The 21,708-nt window shown below is 53.9% G+C and overlaps 1 protein-coding gene across 1 annotated transcript; it reads right to left on the reverse strand.

The window, feature by feature from the left end:
- Nucleotides 1-24: 24 nt before the first annotated feature.
- SFRP5 (secreted frizzled related protein 5) lies at nt 25-11,867 on the reverse strand. The gene is made up of 3 exons (XM_084904110.1): nt 11,324-11,867; nt 9,254-9,331; nt 25-7,529 (listed from the first exon to the last, which is right to left on the reverse strand). Exons 1-3 carry the CDS (start codon nt 11,850-11,852, stop codon nt 7,183-7,185), a joined length of 954 nt encoding a protein of 317 aa, XP_084760236.1. The 5' UTR covers nt 11,853-11,867; the 3' UTR covers nt 25-7,182.
- Between the last annotated feature and the right edge of the window lie 9,841 nt (nt 11,868-21,708).

Here is a 21,708-nt window from a genome sequence, read left to right on the forward strand (position 1 = left end):
CACGGGGGTGGACGGGCATGGAGGTGAAGTCTGTGAGCCGGGGGCAGGAGGAGGAAGGCTGTGCCTTACACAGGATGGGCTCAGCACATGTTTGTTGGATTGACTTGAGGCTCTGTCTTGTGACCAAATTGTGGGGGCTGGGTTGGTTGGGACTAGAATTCAGTAAACTAAGCAATGCAGGCTTTAGAACGGAAAGATTTTAGCTAATCCTTCTGAGAAAATAAAAAAGGATCTGCCCGAGGTGAGGCTGGGAGCCAGCCGGTAAGAGGATTGGCTGTGAGATGGGGGAGGGGGTTGTAAGTAGTTCTTGAAGGCTGGGGTGTGGGGTGTTACTGGTTGTCAGGCACTGTGGTAAGTGCTTTACACACATTGTTCCATTTAATCCTCACTGTGGCCCTGCGAGGCAGGTGCTGTACTTCTCCCCGTTTTGCAGGTAAGGTGATGGAGGTCCAGGGAAGTTAAGCAGTGGCTGTGAAAGGCTCAGCGTGGCACTTTGCAGACCAGGGACACACAGGAGCTATGCCTCCAGATGGTAGACCCGGGGCAGTGAAGAAGGGAATTTGAGACCCTGTTGTGGGGAGTTGGGCTCTGTGGCAACCCCATTACCTCGGATTTAGGTGCCAGGTGTCCTTGTAGCTGGGGCCCGGTCTGGTCTAGGTGGGATTCTGCGAAGCTCGGAGCTTCCCCTGGTGTGGAGGGGTCCTGAGAGGCAGGGAAGCAGCAGGACCTTGTCCTGGCACTTTTCAGGATGCGCACCCTGGTCAGTGTGCTCGGCTGGGCATCGTCACTTATACCAAAAGGTTGCTGGTTTGATTCTCGGTCAGGGCACATGCTAGGGCGTTTGCAGGAGGCAGCTGATCCATGTTTCACTCTCTCCCTCTCCCTTCCCCTCTCTAAAAAACAACCTCCACAAAACATCGAAGGCAGCCTTAGCAGTCTGTGGGTCATCAGATAGAGGAATGGAAAATAAAATAGGGCCTTTGAGCAGAAGGGGACAGGAGTGAGCACAGGCCCACGGAAGAGGCAGCTGGAAAGCTGCTCCGGCAGCCGTTCTGTCCTCTCACGCAGAGGTGACACTGCCCATCGAAGGATACGTGTTCCCCACCGTGTTCGATGGAGCAGGGACTTAGAGCCTGCATGAGTCAGGGATGCCCTGGAGGTGGTAGGGGAGGGGGCTTGCTGTGGGCCTGCTCTGCTATCCGCTATAGTGATGCCGTTTGAGTTGCCATAGGGGCCTTTTCCCCGGGCCTTTCTATGTTACTTTACTCGTCTGTAATATGGGCATGATAGTGACATTGGTCTCAGAGGGCCATTGTGAGGATTAAATGAGGTTAGAGTGCAGTGCCTGGCACATAGCAAGCACTCTGTAAACGCCAGCTTATTACCACCATCCTGGCAATCTTCAGAGAAAGAAAGAACAGCTCTACCTGGGTGGCTTAGAATAGCGGTTTATTATTATTATTATTATTATTATTTTTTTTTTTTTTTATATATATATATATTTTATTGAGTTTTTACAGAGAGGAAGGGAGAGAGATAGAGAGCTAGAAACGTTGATGAGAGAGAAACATTGACCAGTTGCCTCTTGCACACCCCTTACCGGGGATGTGCCTGCAACCAAGGTACATGCCCTTGACCGGAATCGAACCCGGGACCTTTCAGTCCACAGACCGATGCTCTACCACTGAGACAAACCGGTTTCAGTGGTTTATTATTTTTTTATACTAGAAAATAACCTTCGATGGTTAGTTAGGAAAGAGTCTCAGAGAGTGGCCAGAGTGTAGTTGGAATAAGCCAGGTCAATATCATTTTATTTTGGGAAAAGGAAGACAATGCCGAATGTTGGTGAAATGCGGACCGTAGCACAGTAGCTCGTGGGACATGGGATACAGGACATGAGAGACATGGTTCCCATCATCTGAGGTGGGTAGCCCCACAGAGGGGAAGCCAGGGCCACCTCCTTATTTACAGGTGGTGTGTGAGGGCCTGAGTGAAGCAGGCCGGGACCAATGGCTTTACAGGACGAACCAGTATCAGGGCTGCATTGTGCCTTACATTGGTGTGGAGAGGGCTGGGCGGGGGGTGGCCCGGAAGGCAGAGCTGGCTGCCTGTTTAAAAGGTTCCTTCCAGTTCTCCAGCACCAGGAGGAGGGGACAGGAGCCAGGTTCTGCTACAGCCCTGGTGCCTGCTGGGACAGATCTGGGATGGGCTGCCAGCTCCCTCGGCCTGGCTGGGTTTGAGGGTTCTGCCCATCTTTTTGGGGTTGGTAATGGTGGGAAGCAGGCTCTAGTGTCCCTGGGAGACCTTGTTCTGGCCATGCTTTCTAGGATCTTTGTGGTCCTTGATCACCTTCGATACTGAAGACAGACGAAGCTCCACTCTCATTCCCTTGTCTCCATGGAACCTTCAAGGAGGCAACCCCTTTGAGGGGCCCTGGCTCCAGCCTCTCTCCTAGTGCAGGTGGCCTTAAGAGAATGATAATACCTATGTGTATTGTCATGTAAATGTTACGAAAGTCCCCAAAGCTAGGGTCCGTTATTTATTCCATTTAACTGATGGGTACATGAAGGCCCTGAGGAGGTTGAGTAACCTGCCCCAGGTCACATAGCTAGGAAGCCACTGGGCCGGGATGTGAATGTGCCAGAGGTACCTATAGATGCCTCCTAAGAGAATCTTTGGGGGAACGGCTGTCCTGACTGTTGTCACCCTTCCCTGTTCTGCCTTGGCCCCCTCGAGCTCCGGGCGCTTCTGAGCACTGAGCTAACAGGAGGGGCCTGCCCACCCTCAGCCCAACGAAGTGGGCACAGCCTCCGGGGGAACAGAGGCAGCCTTGTGGTAGGAGCTCTCCCCACTCTGCCAACTCCCCCCCCCTCCTCGCCCCCCCACCTTCCTTGGCTGGGGCTGTTTTAACACCCAGAGCAGCACATTCCATTCTCTGGCACAACTGGGGGCTAGGGACCCGGATTCCCCTGGCTGCTGCTCTCTTCAGGGCCCCAGTAGAGCCTGCTGTCTGGGTTGGGACACTGGGTCTCAGCCACACACATTCCAGGAGCAGCCACCCCCCACGTTGTATTTCCCAAGCAGTGAACTTTAGCTAGGATTACAGCCGACTAAACAGTTGTGGGATGTGAGCTTCCTTTGTGAGACCCAAGAGGCTGAGTGCTGACGGGGCTGAGAAAGGGAGTGGGGTCATGGTGGGCTGCTCTGGGAGTCCCGAGAAAAGCCACAGTCTGAGGCTGGCTCCTCCGCTGCTGTCAGGGCTCCCAGTCATCGCCCTGTGAAGCAGGGTGGTGGTGGGGGTAGGGGTGGGGGTTGGGTGGCAGAAGCCTGGCTGTCTGTACCCCTCTGGCCTGCCCTTGGCTCAATTCCTAGCACTACCATCATGTATAAGCTGTGTGACCTTCAACAAATTCCTTAACCTCTCTGAGCCACCTTACTAAAATGGGGATAATAATAGTACCTGCCTTGCCAAAACTGGTTTGGTTCAGTGGATGGAGCATCGGCCTGCGGGCTGAAAGGTCCCGGGTTCGATTCCGGTCAAGGGCACATCCCCAGTAGGGGGTGTGCAAGAGGCAGCTAGTCGATGATTCTCTCTCATCGATGTTTCTAGCTCTCTATCCCTCTCTCTTCCTCTCTGTAAAAAATCAATAAAATATATTTTAAAAAAAATAATAGTACCTGCCACAAAGGGCTGTTGGGAAGCTTACATTAGAGTGTTACAATGCTTTGAGTAGTGCCTGCCATCAGCATAGTCTTGACACTTACTGATTACTGGTATTATATGTCTTCTCCCCTGTATTGGGGATATTTTTCCTGAAGCAGAAGTCCAAATGTAGCTTCCACTCCCCTTCTGAAAGTGACAGTTCTGGCTTTTAGATAAGCTGTTCCTGTCTTTTCCCTGCTTTCCTATCAGTAGTGGTTCCTTAGTTGATGAATAAGTCAATTAGGGGTTTATTGAGCACATATGTGCAGGCCTGTGGTAAAAAAAACAAAACTACCTACCATTTAATGAACATCTTCTAAGTGCTGGGTATTGTTCCCAGGTACTTTTTTCTTGAAATATATTTTTATGGATTTCAAGGAGGAAGGGAGAGGGAATAAGAGATAGAAACATTAATGATGATAGAGAATCATTGATCGGCTGCCTCCTACACACCCGCCATTGGGGATTGAGCCCACAACTTGGGCGTGTGCCCTGACCAGGAATTGAACCATGACCTCCTGGTTCATAGGTCTATGATCAACCACTGAGCCATGCTGGCTGGGCTCCAGGTACTTTTCATACACTTTCCCACTTCACACTCAACTACCTTGTGAAATAGACATGATGACTCTGTTTTATAGTTGGGCCATGCTCCCAGTGTCACACAGTCCCTAAGTCACAGGATTGGACACCAGAACTGGGCTTTGCTACCTCTTCTCACCTGATTTTGAGTGTTTAGCCCCATCTTGCCTGTTCTCTCTCAGAACGCCGAGTGTGCCCAGCTGAAACACTTGACTTCTCTGCTCCCTTGCAACTAGGGGGGCCCTGTGACTTCTTGCTGGTGAGCTAGAAGTGGAAATCTACCATGTGGGACTTGTTGGGAAATTACTGTTTTCCTGATCAAAAGGGCCAGAGACCGCTGACACGCGGCTTTTGCTATGAGCAGTTCCCACCTTGCTGCCTGAGTGTGGCCGAGAAGTTGGGAGGAGGCACCATCTTGTAACCGTGAGCACAAAGCCCCCCCTGGGCAGAGCAGGAAGACAGAACAGCCTGGGACAAGGACCCTTCCCTGCTCGTCTCAAGCTCTAGTGTGCAGAAGCCCCAGTTTCCCGGCGTTTCTGTTCCACGCAGTCAGATGCAACTCTTCAGAATACACAGCCCAGGTGCCCACTGTGCTCCAGCAGACTCCAGACCAGCCAGGAGGGAGCCCCCAGGCGGGGGTGTCATGCCTGAGGAAGTGAAGGGGGGGCTCCAGGCCTCCCCGGTCTCTGGGAGGATCTCTCTTGGTCCCAGGGAAGAATCTGCCAGGGGACAGACTGGCGTGTAGAGCAGGCCTGGCGCCTTCATGGGGGCTGGGTGAGAGGGCTCTGCCGGGCTGGGCTGAAGGAGCTCTCCCCGCCTGCTCCCTCTGGCTGCCAGCACCTGACAGAGGTCAGTATTGTGCTCCAGCCAGAAGAGGCCCGGTCCTGTAGGTTCAGTGGAAAAATCATCCCTGGTCCTGGTTGACCGTGGAAGTGTCCGTAAACATTTGGTCAGGGCAGGAGGCTGGCAGACAAGGGGCGGATTCAGGGAGCCAGGTGGGCCGGGCAGGGCTGGGGCGAGGGTGGCTGGCGGCGGCTTCCTCGGAGGTGAAGAGGAACAAGCGGCCTCTGCTGCTCCTGACCTGAGGGGAGGCCACCTGACTTACGGCCGGGCTGATTTACGGGCATGCTGTCAGACCACCTGTTAGCTCCACTGCCCACCGCAGACGGAGCCCTCCGGCCTCCTCGGGCCTCTGAGGCAACGGAGAGCCGTGGGAGCCAAGGCTCTCACCTCGGGAGAGCGTGGCTCGTTGTCCTGGAGGAGCAGCGGGCGTGATGGGAGGCATTAGAGCTGTGCCTTCACTGGTGAGGGAAGCCCTCTGGGGGCGTCCCCCGCTCCCTGCTCTGGGCGCATCTGCCCTGCCCCTCCGTCTCTGCTGGTGGACGCCCCTAAGGATTCTCTGGGCACCACCTCTTCCAAGTGCTGGACATTTGGTAACAGCCTGTCGCCTCCACTTGAAGGCTTGCCCCTCCCTGCCTCAGGGAGCAGCCTCCATCTCACTGGCTCACTGGAGAAGCCCCTCGGGCATCCTAGCTGGTGCCCTCCATGCAGGCAGGTCCAGTGCCCTCCTCCTGCCTCCGTTGTGGGTGTATCTGGAAACCTAGATGGAAGGTCTCCCCTGGGCTGCACACCACCCCAGCGAGCATGGAGAAATGCCCATTTCCGAACACCCTCCAGAGATTCGGAAATAATTGCTTTTGAGTGAGGTCCAGTGTTTCGTGGAAGGTGGGGCCTGAGCTGCTACTTCATGCTGATGCTCTGGTCCAGAGACCACCATTCTGCACCCTCATCTCCATGTCAGGACCATGTGCAAGGGTGTCTGTGTGCTGAGAGTATAGGAGCAGCACAGTCAGGCCTCTGGCTCCTTCAAGTAGCTCTGTGGCCTGGCCTCTCGGCTCCTCAGAACAGGCATTGCCCGAGGGAGGGAGACTCCTCAGGACCGTGGGAGCCTTCTGGCCCTGGGAGCCTTCTGGCCGTGGGAGGAGGCTGGGGAACTTGGCTGGCCTCAGAGACAAACGATGGCCAGCTCCGTCCCTCATGGGTGGGGATGATTGGGGTGACCCTTGTTGTGTGCTCCTGGGGGATCCTGCACAAGCGGGGACGCTGCTGTGAGGCATTCTGAGTATGTGTGTGTGGACAGGCCGTGGGCCATGACAAGGGCCTCTTTCTAAAAGTCCCTTCTGAACCTCCCTCTCCCTCTCTCCGGGGACTGCCTGACAGAGAAACCACCTGGTCAAAACCAACTGTTGTGTTCTTTAATTAAAAACTTAACAAAACAAACCGTTAAACACCAAACCCTACCTGCATCAGCCTAGTACCTGCGGCCTCGCAGCAGTAGCAATAATTTACTCGTCAAGGTAAAGGGGACATGCAGGGGCTGAGGAATGAACCCCAAGAAGCGAGCTTATGGGAGGGGATCTAGGCTGGGCTTCTCTCCGGTCTAGGGGTAAGGGAGCTGGCAGAGATGGGGACAGTCGGGAGGAGTGGCCAGAGGGCACTGTGGCCCTTTGGGGGCTACGAGAGGACACACGCAGGGCAGAGAACTGACCTCCAAGTTCAGCCTCATATCCAGACTCCCCTCTCCAAGGCGAGGTCCCCCAGCAGAGGGGAGCTCACACCATGGTCCACTCCAGAAACTGCCTTGGCTGCTCACAGCCCCTCTACCCTTCCTCTGTCTCTCCTTGCCTACTTTTTGAGACTCTGGGGGTTTCCCCTCAAAAGAAAAGAAACCTTATTTTTTTTTAAGAGAGGAAGCTCCCAGATACCCCAAAAGCCTTCAGCCGAGGACGGCTTGGGCTCCATGCCTATCCCTTAGGGCCCGTGCCGGCACTGGGGGCAGGAGGCGACAGTGTGCCCCAGGGCAGGGACGGGGCAAGGCGCAGCTGTGAGGGCCCCCTTCAGTGGGGCTCACCGGCCCCGTAGAAAAAGGGGTAGTACAGGGAGCAAGGGTAGGAGAACATGAACTTGACTGCGAACTTCATCTCCTTGTTCTTCTTGTCCCAGCGGTAGACGGCCATGAGCAGCAGCTGCCCGTCCACCTTGCGGCCCATGACCAGGAAGCTGCCGGCCAGGCTGTCCAGCTGCGGGCAGGGGCAGCCCGCCCCGCTCTTCATGTGCAGGACCAGCCGCTTGGTGTCCTTGCGCTTCAGGGGCCCCGGCTTGAGCAGCTTCTTCTTCTTCTGGGCTGCGATCAGCTTCCGGTCCCCATTCTCCACCTTGATCTCCTTGATGCGCATTTTGACCACTGTGTGTGGGGGCGGACAGAGGACAGCATGAGCACGGTCAGGTTTGCTCAGGATGCTGGTGGCCTCACTGCTGGTGCTCGTGCCTGAGGCTTCAATGGGGAGCGACACACGCACACTCTCGTGTTTATGAAGCTCCTATCTTGCGTTGGACTTGCACGGACAGTATCACATTGGAGGCTGGAGGTGCGGGTAGGGGAAGTGCACTGTGAGCTCTAGAGGGGTGCGCAGTGGTGGGCTGTCCAGGGAGGGCGATGTTGGAGGTGTGGTGAGCAATCGGAGGGCTTGGTGGGGAGGGGTCCTTGAGATGGAGGGAGGCTGGACTTCATGTTCTCTGGGGATGTTTCTGAACGGGATTTCTGGTTCTCTCTCTCTCTCTCTCTCTCTCTCTCTCTCTCTCTCTCTTTCTCTCTGTGTGTGTGTGTGTGTGTGTGTGTGTGTGTGTATGGTGTGGAGTGTATGTGGTGGGTACAAGTCAGTGTGTGTGTGTGTTTGAGTCCACATGCGTGAATGTGGGCTGCTAAGTGTTTGACAGCTGGCTCTCGGGAAGGAGTCTGCCCTGTTATTCGCTGGTTTCCGTGGGGTAAATACCCCCGCTAGGATGCACACATCCCTGAGTACAAGGCTGGGAAGCTGGTGTGAACACACTACTAACCTGTGTGCGACTGTAGTGTGGGTGGGTGGGTGGGAGTGTGTGTGTGTGTGGTGCTGTGTGTTGTGTGTGGGAATGTGAGAGTGTGGGGCACCGGAGGGATGTAGGAGAAGAGTGGTCAGAGAGTGTCCAGGCCCTCCAAAGTGACCACAGAGAGCCTCACACAGTTGGGAACAGGGAGCCCTGAGCTTGGGGAGGAGTCCGTTGGGCTCGTCTCCCTCTCCCTTCTTCAGGCCTCTGGGCCCATCTCAGCATCCAGGGAGAAGTCCGAGAATTTTTCCACCCAGGGAAGGAAGCTTTTATGAAATCTCTTCCCTTCTTCCCTTCTCTTCCTCCCGCTCCCTCACCTCCTCATTTTCTCTCTTGGACACACACACCTTGTTCTCTCTTGGACACACACACCTTGTGATAAAAGAGTGGTATTCTCTTTACAAACAGACTAGCAACATGAGAGACCTGCTGAAGTAAAGATTTCATATCTCTCTCTCCCTCCATCCCTCCCTCCTCCCCTCCCCCCTCGGACAGGGAGGCCAAGACACAAAACAGGAGCTGACTTGGCGGAGAGCACAAACTGGACTGTGTGGTCCATGCAGGAGCCGGGACCTGACTGGACTAGACTCAGCTGCCTGGGAATGGGGAGGCCCAGGATGAAGCTGTGGGGCAGGTGACCACAGCCCCCCTGGCCAGAGTACCAGTCCATCGGGTACTCAGGAGAGGACCCCAGGCACGAGCGGGCTGCACCTCCGTTCTGGAGCCCATTTCTCCCACCCGCTGCTCCCATCATCTTAGGGCTCAGCCTGCTCCCCACACAGAGAGCCCAGCCCTGGAGGCCCCTCTGGATGGTGCCAAGCGAGGGATGGCGTCTGAGGCCTGTGGACCATGGCCGGAAGCCCCTGAGATGATATTAAAAATGGGGGCATTTCTCTGGGGAGAGGGTTCATGGTTATCATCAGTCTAAACGGGGTCCCTAAGGCAAAGAACTTAGGGTTCACAGTGCTGGGCATGGACATATGTGTTCATATATGTGTGTGTGGAGGAGGAGGGGCGTGGTGGCTGCGTGGGCCCCACACTCACCGAAGTCACTGGAGCACATCTGCTCCATGAGGCCGTCCGCGTTGTGCTCCATCTCGCACTGGGCGCAGATCTTGGTCACTGAAGAGAGAGGCAAGGGTGGGGCTGAGGGAGCCTGGTGTGGGGACCAGAGTCCAAAGAACCACTCAGGGTGCAGGCTCCAAGGACGAGCCGCCTCCCCTGTGCAGCCTCCACTTCTTACCAGGAAGTGGGAGGTGGCAGTGATAACCCCACCTGCTCACTGAGTGGTTGTGAACAGGAGAGAGAGAGGTTGGGCAGGAACAACACTGCCCAGGTGGGCGCGACCGCCCATGACCCTGCAGCTGCAGTGGTTTCGTTTAGTCCTCAGAAGTAGGTATTTCTTTGTTTTAAAGACAAGGAAACTGAGGCTCAGAGCGGCTACCCAAGTCTGCAAAGATGTGAGAGCCGAGCTTCGGACTCGGGATCTCTGACTCCCAGGCTGGAGCTGGGAGAGGGCGCTCAGGGGTTCTTCCTAGGAGCACAGGGCCCAGACGTGGGGCAGACAAGAGTCCTGGCAGGACAGGGACTGTGAGGAGGAGCGCCCACCCCTCTGCCTGGGCAGCCTTAGCGCTGCCACCATGTCTGACTTTCCAAAGGGAGCCAGAAGTCTTCACTTTTACACAAAAGAAGGAGTTTTGTCTTACACTCAGGCTGCTGCTCCCGAGGCCCCTGCACAGCCTCTGGTCTCCCATGTCTGTCTCCGGGTGGCTCCCCAACATGGGGGAAAGGGGCTCAGACAGGGCGGAGTTCGGGGGAGGGGCCAGGTGGGATTCCCTGCTTCCAGACTGTAAAGGGCTGGCTCCCTGCTGGGGACTAAGCCGTCTCCATCCCCGCTGCCTCCCTGTCCCATTTTCAACCCAAGGAGGAGTTCCCTTCGCTTGACACTCCGCAGCCCCCACCCAAATGAGACCCCCAGGGGAGGGCCTGATGTGAGGACGGGGGACTTGTTGGTGAGGTGAGCCTGGGGGTAGGCAGGGCATGCTGAGGTAGCTGTTTTTTTTTGGGCCAGCCAGATAGGAAGGAGGAGAGCTGTGCTGCCCTCGGGGAAGTCCCAGGGTCAGGGCTCCTCGGGGTCTCAGACTAAGAGCCCAGGAAAGCTCTCCTGCTCAACGCCCGGGTTTATCCTCTTGTCTGGTGCTGGCTGGGGGCTACTCCGTTCGGAAGGAGCTGGGCAGACGGCAGGGAGAGGGGATGCACAGTGAAGGGGAGGCTGAGGCCAGGGAGGTATTAGGGGGAGTGGGTTTTGGGAGGCTGGTGGGAGGTCTCGCCTAGGATGTCAGAGGTTTCAGGAACTGGGTCTCTCTGGTTTACAGATGGGGAAACTGATGCTGAAGGGGCAGAGCCTGACTCTCTGCTCGCTCTTCTGCACTGAGCCTTGCTCAGGGTCTTGCAGTGGGGGTTGGGGGGCTGAGGAAGGGAGCGGGGAAAGTTAGGGAGAGGAAATGGGGAGATGGGAATCAGCCCCGGTGTGCACTTAGTCCCCAGATTTTCACTACATCCCTCCCCGTAGCCCTCCTCCCTCCCAAGTTCCCCAAACTGGGTGGGAATCCGTGTCTGGATGCCTTGGGGTCCCGGTGTGTGGAAGAGGTAAAAGCGTGGTTTGTCGACCCCCCAACATTCTTGGGCTGAGAGAGGCAATAAGGCATTTATCAGGACGCCCTGGGAGGAGGGGACAGTATTGGGACCACCCAGGCATTCATGGCTTGGGGAGGTGGGTGCCGCAGGGAAGCCTGGGGAAAGGTTTTCAGGCAGTTCAGTGGGGAGAACCCGTGGGAAGGTCCAGGGCCGCAGGGAGGCTCTGCTCTGGCAGTTCGTGGGTTTGTGGGGAGGCGAGAAGGCCGTGGAGACAATCCCGGGGGTGCTCAAGGCTAAGCGCATAGGTGTGTGTGTGTGTGTGTGTGTGTGTGTGTGTGTGTGTGTACAGGTAGTTGTTTGTTTTTTTTTGGGGGGGGGGGGGCCGGTTAGATAGGAAGAAGGAGAGCTGTGCGGAGGGGCTGGGGGAGCGGGCACCCGGGGCCGTCAGAGCGCGCGGGGGCGGCGGGGCGGCGCTACCTGGAGGCGCGGTGGCGGGCAGGTGGCCGAACTGCACGGCGATGCACAGGTCGTTGTCCAGGGGGAACTTGTGGCAGTGCAGCATCTCGGGCCAGGGGAAGCCGTAGGCCTCCATGAGCGGCGCGCAGCCGGCGCGCACGGCCTCGCACAGCGAGCGGCACGGGTAGATGGGCTGGTCCAGGCAGACGGGCGCGAAGAGCGAGCAGAGGAAGACCTGCGTGTCCGAGTGGCAGCGCTTGGCCAGTAGCGGCAGCCAGCTGCTCGCCTGCTGCTTCACCTCGGCCAGGCTCTCGTGCTCCAGCAGGTTGGGTAGCCGCATGCGCTTGTAGCCCACGGTGTGGCAGAGCGGCAGGTCGGCGGGGATGTCCAGGCACTTGGGGGGCTTGGAGTAGGAGCGCCCGTGCAGCGGCTCCGCCTGCCAGCCGTAGTAGTCGTACTCCTGCCCGCGCGCTGGCGCCCCGCGCAGCGCCCCCAGCAGCAGCGCCAGCGCCAGCGCCGCGGCCCGCGCGCCCCCCGTCGCCCCCCGCATGGCTGCGCGCACCCCGCCGCTCGGTGCGCGGCGCCCCCAGCCGCCCCGGGTGCTCCCGCTGCCCCGGGTGCTTCCGCCACCACGTCCCCCTCCAGCCGCGGCAGCCAGAGTCCTCGGAGTGGGTGGCCGATGTCGCTCCCCTCCTGGGCGCACGCACCAAGTAGGATCCTGGCGCCTCCCACCTCGGGGCTCCAGCCCGGGGCCTCGACACGCGCCCCAGCCAATCTCAGGCCGCCCGGCCCCACCCCAGGGCGGCGGGGAGGCAGGGAGGGAGCGAGGGAGGCAGGGTGGAGCCCCGACGGCCCCTCCCACCCGCTCCCGCGCCCCTCGGCGGATCCCGGGCTCCCCTGCCGCCGCCGAGCCGTCTCGCCTCACGCCTCTCCTGGAGGCTCCCTCACTTTTCTGGACATTTCCCTCGCCCCTCGCCCTCGTTCTCCTTCCTCCTTATCGCTCTGCGGCTCAGCCTCTCCTGTTCCTCTTCTCACTCACTCTGTGCGCTTATCTCTCCGTCTGGGCCTTTCCCCCTCCACTCTGTTTTCTCTTCCCCGACACCTCGGGCTTCCCTCCTCCCAGCGGGAGGCTCCTGCCTGCTGCCCACACCCTCCGGGTTCAGGCGGTCAGCTCGTCCCCCTCCCTGCCCTCCAGCATTTTCGGAGCTCCTGCTTGGTGCTGGGCACCTCCAGGATCATCATGACCCAGTGGAGGCGAAGATGATACCATAGCGATTGTGTAGTGAGTCCTTCCTCGGTGCCAGAGACACTGCACAGCGCGGCACAGCCTTATCAGCTACTGTTCCAACTGATAGCTCGGCCTTACGGGGCCAAGTCTGCTCTGAGCAGATTGCATACATTACACACTCATTTAATGTACACACCGACCGCTCTCAGGTGGGCAGGTACTATGAATAATCCCACTTGACCGATACAGGCGCTGAGTGAATGGGGTTAAGAGAGGTTAAGTAAGCACTGGTGTGGGGACTTGAACCAGAGTGAGAGCCCAGATGGAACCAGAGGTCTGGATTCTGAGTCTGAAGCCTTGATGGCTATGGAGGGCTCAGAGAGGGGACGGAACCAGTCCTTGGTCACACAGCGAATAGGTGGAGGATTCAGGAGTCCAGGTGTTGGACTCCAGAGGCCAGGACTTGACCTCTCTGCCCTAAGATAAATTCCGCCCCCGGCGAGGAAACAGTGGGACAGTGTGCCTCCTCTGGGCGCCAGGCGGAGGAAGGAATGGAGGGGATATCCAGGGAGGCACCAGAGAGGAGGCAAACCTCGGGAGAACTAAGTTTGGGGTCTTTTCCTTCTGTTTGGGCCCTGCCTTTCATTGGCTTCCCTGCGGGAGGAGTTTTGGAGGAGAAGCTTTGTGGGGAGGATGGCTTGGACTTGATCTCCCAGCCTTTGCTGGGGAGGGTACGCTGGGAGGTATCTTGCAGGAGGGCTTGGGTGCTCTGGGGGCTGGCTCTGCTGGGGGCTGGCTCTGCTGGGACATTTGCCCCCTCCACACCTGCTCTTATCCGCCCCAGACTCCCAGTCCTCCCGATGTCCCCAAGCCTCCTGTCTCCCATGGATCTGTCCTTGCAGTGGTAGCTGAGAGAAACCAAGGCTCACACCTCTTAATATGCACCGCACACGGAGCACCTACACACACAAAGGGATACAGAAATGCAAAGGACATAGGCTCTGTGTCCCCTTATCTAGCTGTGAGGAAAAGACGCAAGGCAGAGGAGGCAGAAGAAAATTCAGCAGACAGAACCCGGGGAGGGACAGACTCTTTTGATGTCCAGGATGACTCGGTTGGGTCCAGGTAGAACAAGCTGAGGGTATTTTCTCCCCCTATTCCCTTTCCCAATTCCCAGCACGAATAGGTTCTGTGGATGATCCTCAGGAGGTGAAGGACTGGTCCCTGCAGGGTCAGACAGCACAGTGTAGCAATGGTGCAAGAGTCAGAACTGCAGGCAGACAAAGTCAGGTTCAAATCCAAGTGCATACTCACTGAGTGACCTTGGGCAAGTATTTAGCCATTCGGACTCTCCATTTCCTTGTTTGTAAGCTGGACCTCCTCAGCAGCGATTGTGAGAGGCAAACAAAATGATGCATGGAGACCAAGCCCCCTGCACAGTGCCAGCCCATAATAGGCACCCAGATCTCCCAGGGATGGATGTGTAATTATAGGGTAAAGTGTGGGGTGTGTTCTGAAAGCTCCCCCAGACACCTTGGCCCTGGCTCTGGTTTGGGATTCTGCTCTCTGAACTCCATCTCACCCCTCAGCCCGCCTTGGGCCTGCCCAGGCTTCTGCCCTCCAGGGGAAGTGTGGCCCTGGGCACTGGGGGTGGGTGGGTGTTGGAGCTCCCCAGTGGTTGTACAAGGTGCTGGCTCGGTCTGGACAGAGGGAGGCACTGCTCCTGCTGCCAGCTGGGTAAGAACTGCAGATGGTCTGAGAGCGGAGTGAGTCTGCACTGGGCAGCGCAGGGGCTCTGAGGGCCAGAGGGGCCAGGCTGGACTCTGCCTTGGGGACCCTGGAGGCTTTCGGACGTGGAACCCCTGATGAGATCCAGGAGGGAAGCTCTTCACAAGAATGGTGCCAGGTGGTGGCTGTGCCGTGGGGCAGTCACTCAGGGAAGCTTTCCTGGCTGTGCAGCCCCGGAGGCAGGAGGCTGCCCTCCCACGTGGTGCCCCTTCCTGGTGAGGCTGTCCGAGGGCCTGGGCAGCTGGGGGAAGCACCTGGCGTGCTGGGCATCCGGCCATCGTGGAGTGTCTGCCGTCTGTCCAGGCACACATCTCCCCGGCTGATAGAGGGCGTAGTTTGTTTAAAAGAATGTTTATTCATGGGCTGTTGTGAGCAAAGTCCTTGTAGATCAAACTTGCTTAATTAGGTTATCAACTCCTACAGTTTTCTACTTTTTTATTGCCTACTTCTGTGGTTCTCCGAGTATAATCAGGATTCTTCTGAGGGTCCCCAAGTCCCTTTCAGAAAGTCTAAAGGTTAAAATAGTACATAATTCCAAGATCCACTCAAAGTACAAGATAGACCAATAGATTTTAAGTTAACAGTAAGAAAAGTTTATTTTATTTATTTAAAATATATTTTATTGATTTTTTTTTTTTTTTACAGAGAGGATGGGAGAGGGATAGAGAGTTAGAAACATAGATCATCTGCCTCCTGCTGGGAATGTGCCCCAAACCAAGGTACATGCCTTTGACTGGAATCGAACCTGGGGACTGAAGGGTTTGGGTGACATTCTATCCACTGAGCCAAACCAGAAAAGTTTATTGATACGGATTCAGATTCTACATTACAACCAACATTTAAGGAACTGCCACGTATCATTTTTTTTTTGGTAGTATTAATGGAGAATACCCACAATATCTGAAAAGTCTATTAAAATACACTCCTTTCCAACTACATTTCTGTGTGAGGCCAAGTTTTCTTCATATCGTTCAACCAAAACAGTATCTAATAACTCACTGAGTGCAGAAGGAGATTTGAGAACCTGCTCTCTGTTAATCCACATATGAAAGAGATTTGCAAAAATGTAAAGCAAAGCCACCCTTCCCACTAATTGTTTTGTTTTGTAAAATGTAATTAACTTTCACAAAATTTGTGTTAACATATAATGGGTTTATTATTGTCCTTTAAAACGGATTTAATAAATTAAGATTTTTCTCAGTTTTAATTTTAAACATGGTAATTATTGATAGGTATAAACCCGTAAAACCAAAAGCTCTTTAATCTAAAAACTTCAATAATTTTTAAGAGTGTAAAGGGGCCGAGACCGGTTTGGCTCAGTAGATAAAGCGTTGGCCTGCGGACTGAAAGGTCCCAGGTTCGATTCTGGTCAAGGGCATGTACCTTGGTTGTGGGCACATCCCCAGTAAGGGGGTGTGCAAGAGGCAGCTGATCGATGATTCTAACTCTCTATCCCTTTCTCTTCCTCTCTGTAAAAAAATCAATAAAATATATTAAAAAAAAAAAAAAGAGTGTAAAGGGGCCATGAGACCAAAAAGTTCAAGAATTGTTGGTTTACTTATTCTGTTCATTTCTGATAGAGGTGTATTAAATCATGAGTTTGTTCATTTTTTTTCTTTTCCCCTTTGAATCATTTTTATTTTGAAGTGGTGTTGTAAGGAGCATAAAGTTTCATGATTATATGTTCTGGTTGGATTGTAATTTCTGTCTTTGTTTTGTTTAAGGCTTCAGTCTTGGGAATAATAATTGTACAAGCCAACATGTAGCTAGAACCTGCTGTGGGCAGGCATACATGTGAAAGTCTCCATCCCTGTCCGCGTGGAGAGCATGAACACACCAAGGCAACATAGCAGGAAGAGTCTGGGCTTAGAGTCGGACTGACTGGTGGTGAATGGTGACCACTGCCTAACAGTGTGTCCTTGGACATATGTCTGTTGGACTTTGAACATTACTTTCTTCATCTGTAAAGTGAAAAAGTCTGTTATTTATCGATTCTTGGAGATAGTGAAAACTTACTGAGATAAGGGATGAGAGAAGCACTCAGCAGAGTCCTGGTGTCCGAGAACGGTGATACAACAGAGCCATGAGCCACGAGATCTGCCCCATTTGTGCCTCCTTACAGAGCACCCTTACAGGAGAGGCAGCGTGGCAGTGGGGAGGGCACCAAGCTCAGGTTCAGAAGACCTGAGTTGTGTTTTCAATTTGTAACAGCGAGCCCCTCCCCCTGAGTCCTGGTTTCCTCATCCGTAAAATGGGAGGACCACCTCTGACTCCCATTCTCCACGAGGCTGTCTGGGGACTCAAATGTGATAATGAAAAGGAAGGGGGTTGGGATGACGAGGGAGGTGAGGTTGACTTTGTCCTTGGCCTGAAGTTGGGACTCTCTTCTGTCTTCTGCTGTGAGGAGGTCCTGCCAGCACAGACTTGCCCACTTCTGAGGAAGGTTGTGTCAACCAGTGGTCATTGGTGCAATTCAACTCCAACAAGAAGCCCCAGTTTGGGGTGCAGTGAAGAAGGAAACTTTATTTAATGCAAACCAGCTCAGTGGTGATGCGGCACAGCTGTAGAACAACTCTGGGGCCAGGCCCCTCTCTGGCTAGGTAGCTCTGCTCAGCCACCACCTGCTCTGTGCTGGTTTGCTCCACTCTGCTCTGGCCAGGAGAGCAGCCTGGATCTCTTCTTAAGCTGAAAGGTGCTCCTGGAGCCACAGGGGAGCTGGCTTATACGACAGAAGTCCCCACCCCTAGCTCCTGATTGGTCTATCCTCATGCAAATGAGAACTCCACATTTTCACAGTTAGATGTGTCCAAAAGGCACTGTCCTGATTGCTCAGAACAGAGCCACTCTCCTTGGTCAGAACTGCTCAGCTCTGATTGGATGGAGAAAACCTCAATCCCATTGGTTGAAACAGGATTCCAGGAAACCTTTATAAGGGCTGGCTCAGCGGGCAATTACATAGTGCAGGGGGGCAGTTCAGCACAGGCTTCTCTGGAAAGTGCAGCTTGCATGACAGTCCTCTGTGCAGAAATGGCTGGTAGGCTTTTCTTTTCTTTAATGTGAGCCCAGTTAGCCACCAGGAGGTCTTCCTAGTAGGTGTCTTCCCCTGGTGCATTCTCCTGGGTCTACAGTTGGGATGCCAGAAGTGGTGAGGTTGAATCTTGTCCTTATTTTAGCCTCCTGGGATTATCTGCATTTTTTAAAAAAATATATTTTATTGATTTTTTACAGAGAGGAAGGGAGAGAGATAGAGAGCCAGAAACATCGATGAGAGAGAAACATCGACCAGCCGCCTCCTGCACATGCCCGCAACCAACGTACGTGTCCTTGACACCGGAATCGAACCCGGGACCCTTCAGTCCGCAGACCAACGCTCTACCACTGAGCCAAACTGGTTTCAGCGGATTATCTGCATTTTACAATCTCCGTGTTCCCCTGCCAGGACACCTGCCTTCATAGCAGCTGCTCCTGAGCGCTCAGCAAAACCAGGGAAAATGGTCTGTGTAATTAGAACTGTTAGTGCGGGCAGGTGTCCCCCAGACCCTCCATCCCCCATCGTTTTCTGTAAGAGGAAATCAGAATTGGCCTTCCTGACTCCCAGTTCAGTGCTCCTTCTGTCACACCTACACATTGTTTTACTTTCCAGTGCTTCAGCTTTATTGATTGCAAAGTCAACATCTGTCCCAGAGGCCCCCCCCCCCCCCCCCCCCCCCGTGTGCTGTGCTCTGGGCAGCAGTTCAGGAAGGCCTACTCAGGATCTCTGGGTGCCCTGGTGTCAGTGACAGTGGAGCTAGGCTCATCGTCATGGACTCCAGTGGCCAGAAAGGCAAGCCTTAGTCCTCCCTCCTGTGAGCCTGGACACTGGATCTCACGTGGCTCTGGAATGAAAGCAGAGGCCCACTCGTGTTGGGCGTGGGGCTTGGTCTAGCTCTAAGAGTGCCTGTCTGAAGTGCAAAAGAAAGTGATATGGGGCTGGGTACTGCTGGTATTCTCTGGACGCGAACAGGGATGGAGCAAAGGCTGAGGAATGTTCTCCGGTTGGGTCTCCAGCACATCTGGAGTCCGAGGCTGTGTGGCTAGTGAGCAACCCAGACTAAAAGCTTATTAGAGAAGCTTTCAAATGTTTTGGTTCAGAGCATGAACTCTAGCCCTGGCTGGTTTGGCTCAGTGGGTAGGCTGTTGACCTGTGGACTGAAGGGTTCGGGTTCGATTCCGGCCGGGGGCACATGACTGGGCTGTAGGCTTGGTCCCCGGTGAGGGGCGTGCAGGAGGCAGCCAATTGATGATTCTCTCTCATCATTGATGCTTCTATTTCTCTCTCTCCCTCTTCTTTCCTCTCTAAAAATCAATAAAATATCTTTAAAAAAAATAAAAGAGCATGAACTCTAGAGCAGGACTGGATTCTCATTTCAGCTATGCTACTTGACCTTGGGCAAGTTATTTAACCTTGTCTTCAGTTTTCTCATCTGTGAAATGAGGATGGTAACAAGAATTCATTATAGGGTTATTGAGAGCATCCAAGATCATTTAAAAATTGCTTAGAGCGGTGCACACAGGAGGAGCTACTTAAGTAATTGTTAGTTAATAGTATTGAAGAATGGTGTGACCGTGGCCTTTCGAGGCGGTCACTGGATGCTGTGGCTTCTCACGCCTACATTTCCCTTGAATCCACGGTGCTCTCCCTCCTCACTCCGGTCTTGCCTCGCTGCCCTGGGCAGCCCTCTGGTTTCATGGTTTTCCACTCTGTGGAGCAAAGTGGTCATTTCTAACTGCCAACTTGATAGCCTCGCCCTTCAACTCCAAACCCTCAGTTGTGCCGATTGCTCTTTGCTTGAGGTTCTTACCCAGGCTCCAGCTGGGCCAGGCTTCCCCGCTGGGCATGCTGGTAGAACTCCGAACCTCCTTTTGCAGCCCTCCTCAAGTCACTGCTCAGTATATCACCGAGTTTATTTTCTCAATTGCTGGTTTTCTGGTAGACTGAGTTCCACCAGGGCAAGACCTTGTTCCTCTCGGTTTTCCGTGCTCCTAGCACACCGTCAGTCACATGGATGTTGCACGAATGAATGACTCTGAGGATGAATGAATACTTGGTGGCAGGAAGTGGCAGAGGAAAGGAGTCTTTGGAGATGGATGGGCTCAGGCTGGAGCCAGCTTTCTCTCCCCCTTTTCAGGCTCTGTTGGAATTCTTGGGAGCCCAGGTAAGACTAGGAGAGCTATAGGGTGTGTGTAGGGAGAGCTGGGGGGTACTGGGTGGAGTAAGCTGAGTGGTGTATCATGGTTGCTGAAAGGCTGGGGTTGATGGACAAGCCTCCTAAGCTCATGTTGACTTCCCTGCCTCCCTCCTTCCTTCCTTCCTTCCTTCCCCTTCATTTTTGCATACTTGTTTAGGGTGTCCTATGGGCCTGGCTTTCTCATACGTCATCTCATTTAATTATCCCAATAGCACTGTGAGGGAGGCACGATTATCCCCATTTAATATGAGAAAACAGAGAGGTTCAGTAACTTGCCTAGAATTACACAGCCAAGAAGTTGTTGGAATTGAACACAGGACTTTCCTCTGTGGCTTGTAGATTCCTGCCTACATATGAGGAATGGCTGGGGGGTAGTGGTGGTGGTGGGGAGTTCCATCCTGTTAAACCTCGACTCAAAACTCCCTTTGCTGGAGAGGAGGGCCCTAGGTCAGAGCACTTCTGTGGGACTCAAGTAACTGATGCTGCGATAGATTTGATGCTGGTTGTCTGGGCCACTGCCCTCAGGAAGCTCAAGGTCTGGAGCAAGCATGCGAAACTCACTGCCCGTGGGCAGCATGCAGCCCAAATGAGTATTTTTGTGGCCCAGGAAAAGTAAGAAACATTTTAATAAAAATTTCATAACTTAATTTTTACAGTATCCTGTTATATATAACTAGTGGCCTGGTGCACAAAATCGTGCACGTTGAAAGGAAATTAGTTAGAAGAAATATTTAATATTGATATTTTCCCTTTATAACAAAAGTGTCAACCAAATTCACTATTAACAATGGCAGATGGAAACACATGTGTGCCATTGGCACCAATGAAAGCTTTGTATCCTATCCTATCTAATAAAAGAGTAATATGCAAATTGATTATCACTCTAACACAAAGATGGCTGCCCCATGTGGTCAAAGATGGCTTCCCCCATGTGGACACAAGCTGGCCACCACAAGACGGCTGACAGGTTAGGGCAGTTGGGAGCAATCAGGCCTTCATGGAAGGGCAGTTGGGGGCGACCAGGCTGGCAAGGGAGGGCAATTAAGGGTGACTGGGCCAGCAGGAGAGGGCAGTTAGGGGTGACTAGGTCAGCAGGGAAGGGAAGTAAGGGGCAATTAGGCCAGCAGGTGAGCAGTTAGGCATTGATCAGGCTGGCAAGGGAGTGGTTATGGGGTGATCAGGCTGGCAGGCAGAAGCAGTTAGGGGCAATCAGGAAGGCAGGCAGGTGAATGGTTGGTAGCCAGCAGTCCTGGATTGTGAGAGGGCTGTCTAACATCACCCTCAAGGGTGAGGGGTCCCAGATTGGAGAGGGTACAGGCTGGGCTGAAGGACACACAAATTTCGTGCACCAGGCCTCTATATAGATAAACTTGCTTAAGTAGACCTGCTTTTTCATTTAGCTAAACTTTTTCCAGCTCAGTGAAGCATCCCAACTTCTCTTTCAGGTAATTGTGAGCAACACAGCAGTAAATATCAACATAAAGCAGATTATTATTGTAGATCATGCAGGGAGAACAAAGGGTTCTCCCTGTAGCAGGGTTTGACTATATTCTGCACAGTGAGAAAACCTGAAGTCATTTTCAAGTTCCATCATTTCTTACTTCTTTTCAGTTAGGTCAAGTTTCTAAACTTTCTAAATCTCCATTTTCCAGCTAATGTAAAGAAAATAGGATTCTAGCCAAAACCGGTTTGGCTCAGTGGTAGAGCGTCGGTCTGCGGACTGAAGGGTCCCGGTTCGATTCCAGTCAAGGGCATGTACCTTGGTTGCAGGCATATCCCTGGTAGGGGGTGTGCAAGAGGCAGCTGGTCGATGTTTCTCTCTCATCGATGTTTCTAGCTCTCTATCTCTCTTCCTCTCTGTAAAAAATCAATAAAATATATTTAAAAAAAGAAAATAGGATTCTACTAAGTCTCCTATTTACCTACTTTAGGACTTCTGTGAGGATTGAATGAGATGAGGCACATGAAAACGAGATGAAGCACAGTAAACTGTAAAATGTTTGCACCTGGCTATAATGCAGGTTGGATTCCTGGGCTGAAGAAACTCCAAGGAGGCTAGTCATTAGGGAGAGGAAGCCAGGCCTTGCTACATGACATCATTACCTGGATGGTCGTACACTTACCATATTAGCCTTTATATATAGACTAGAGACAGGATGCAG

This window comes from Pipistrellus hanaki, assembly GCF_964339955.1.
Source record: "Pipistrellus hanaki genome assembly, chromosome: 14".
Lineage (NCBI taxonomy): Eukaryota > Metazoa > Chordata > Mammalia > Chiroptera > Vespertilionidae > Pipistrellus > Pipistrellus hanaki.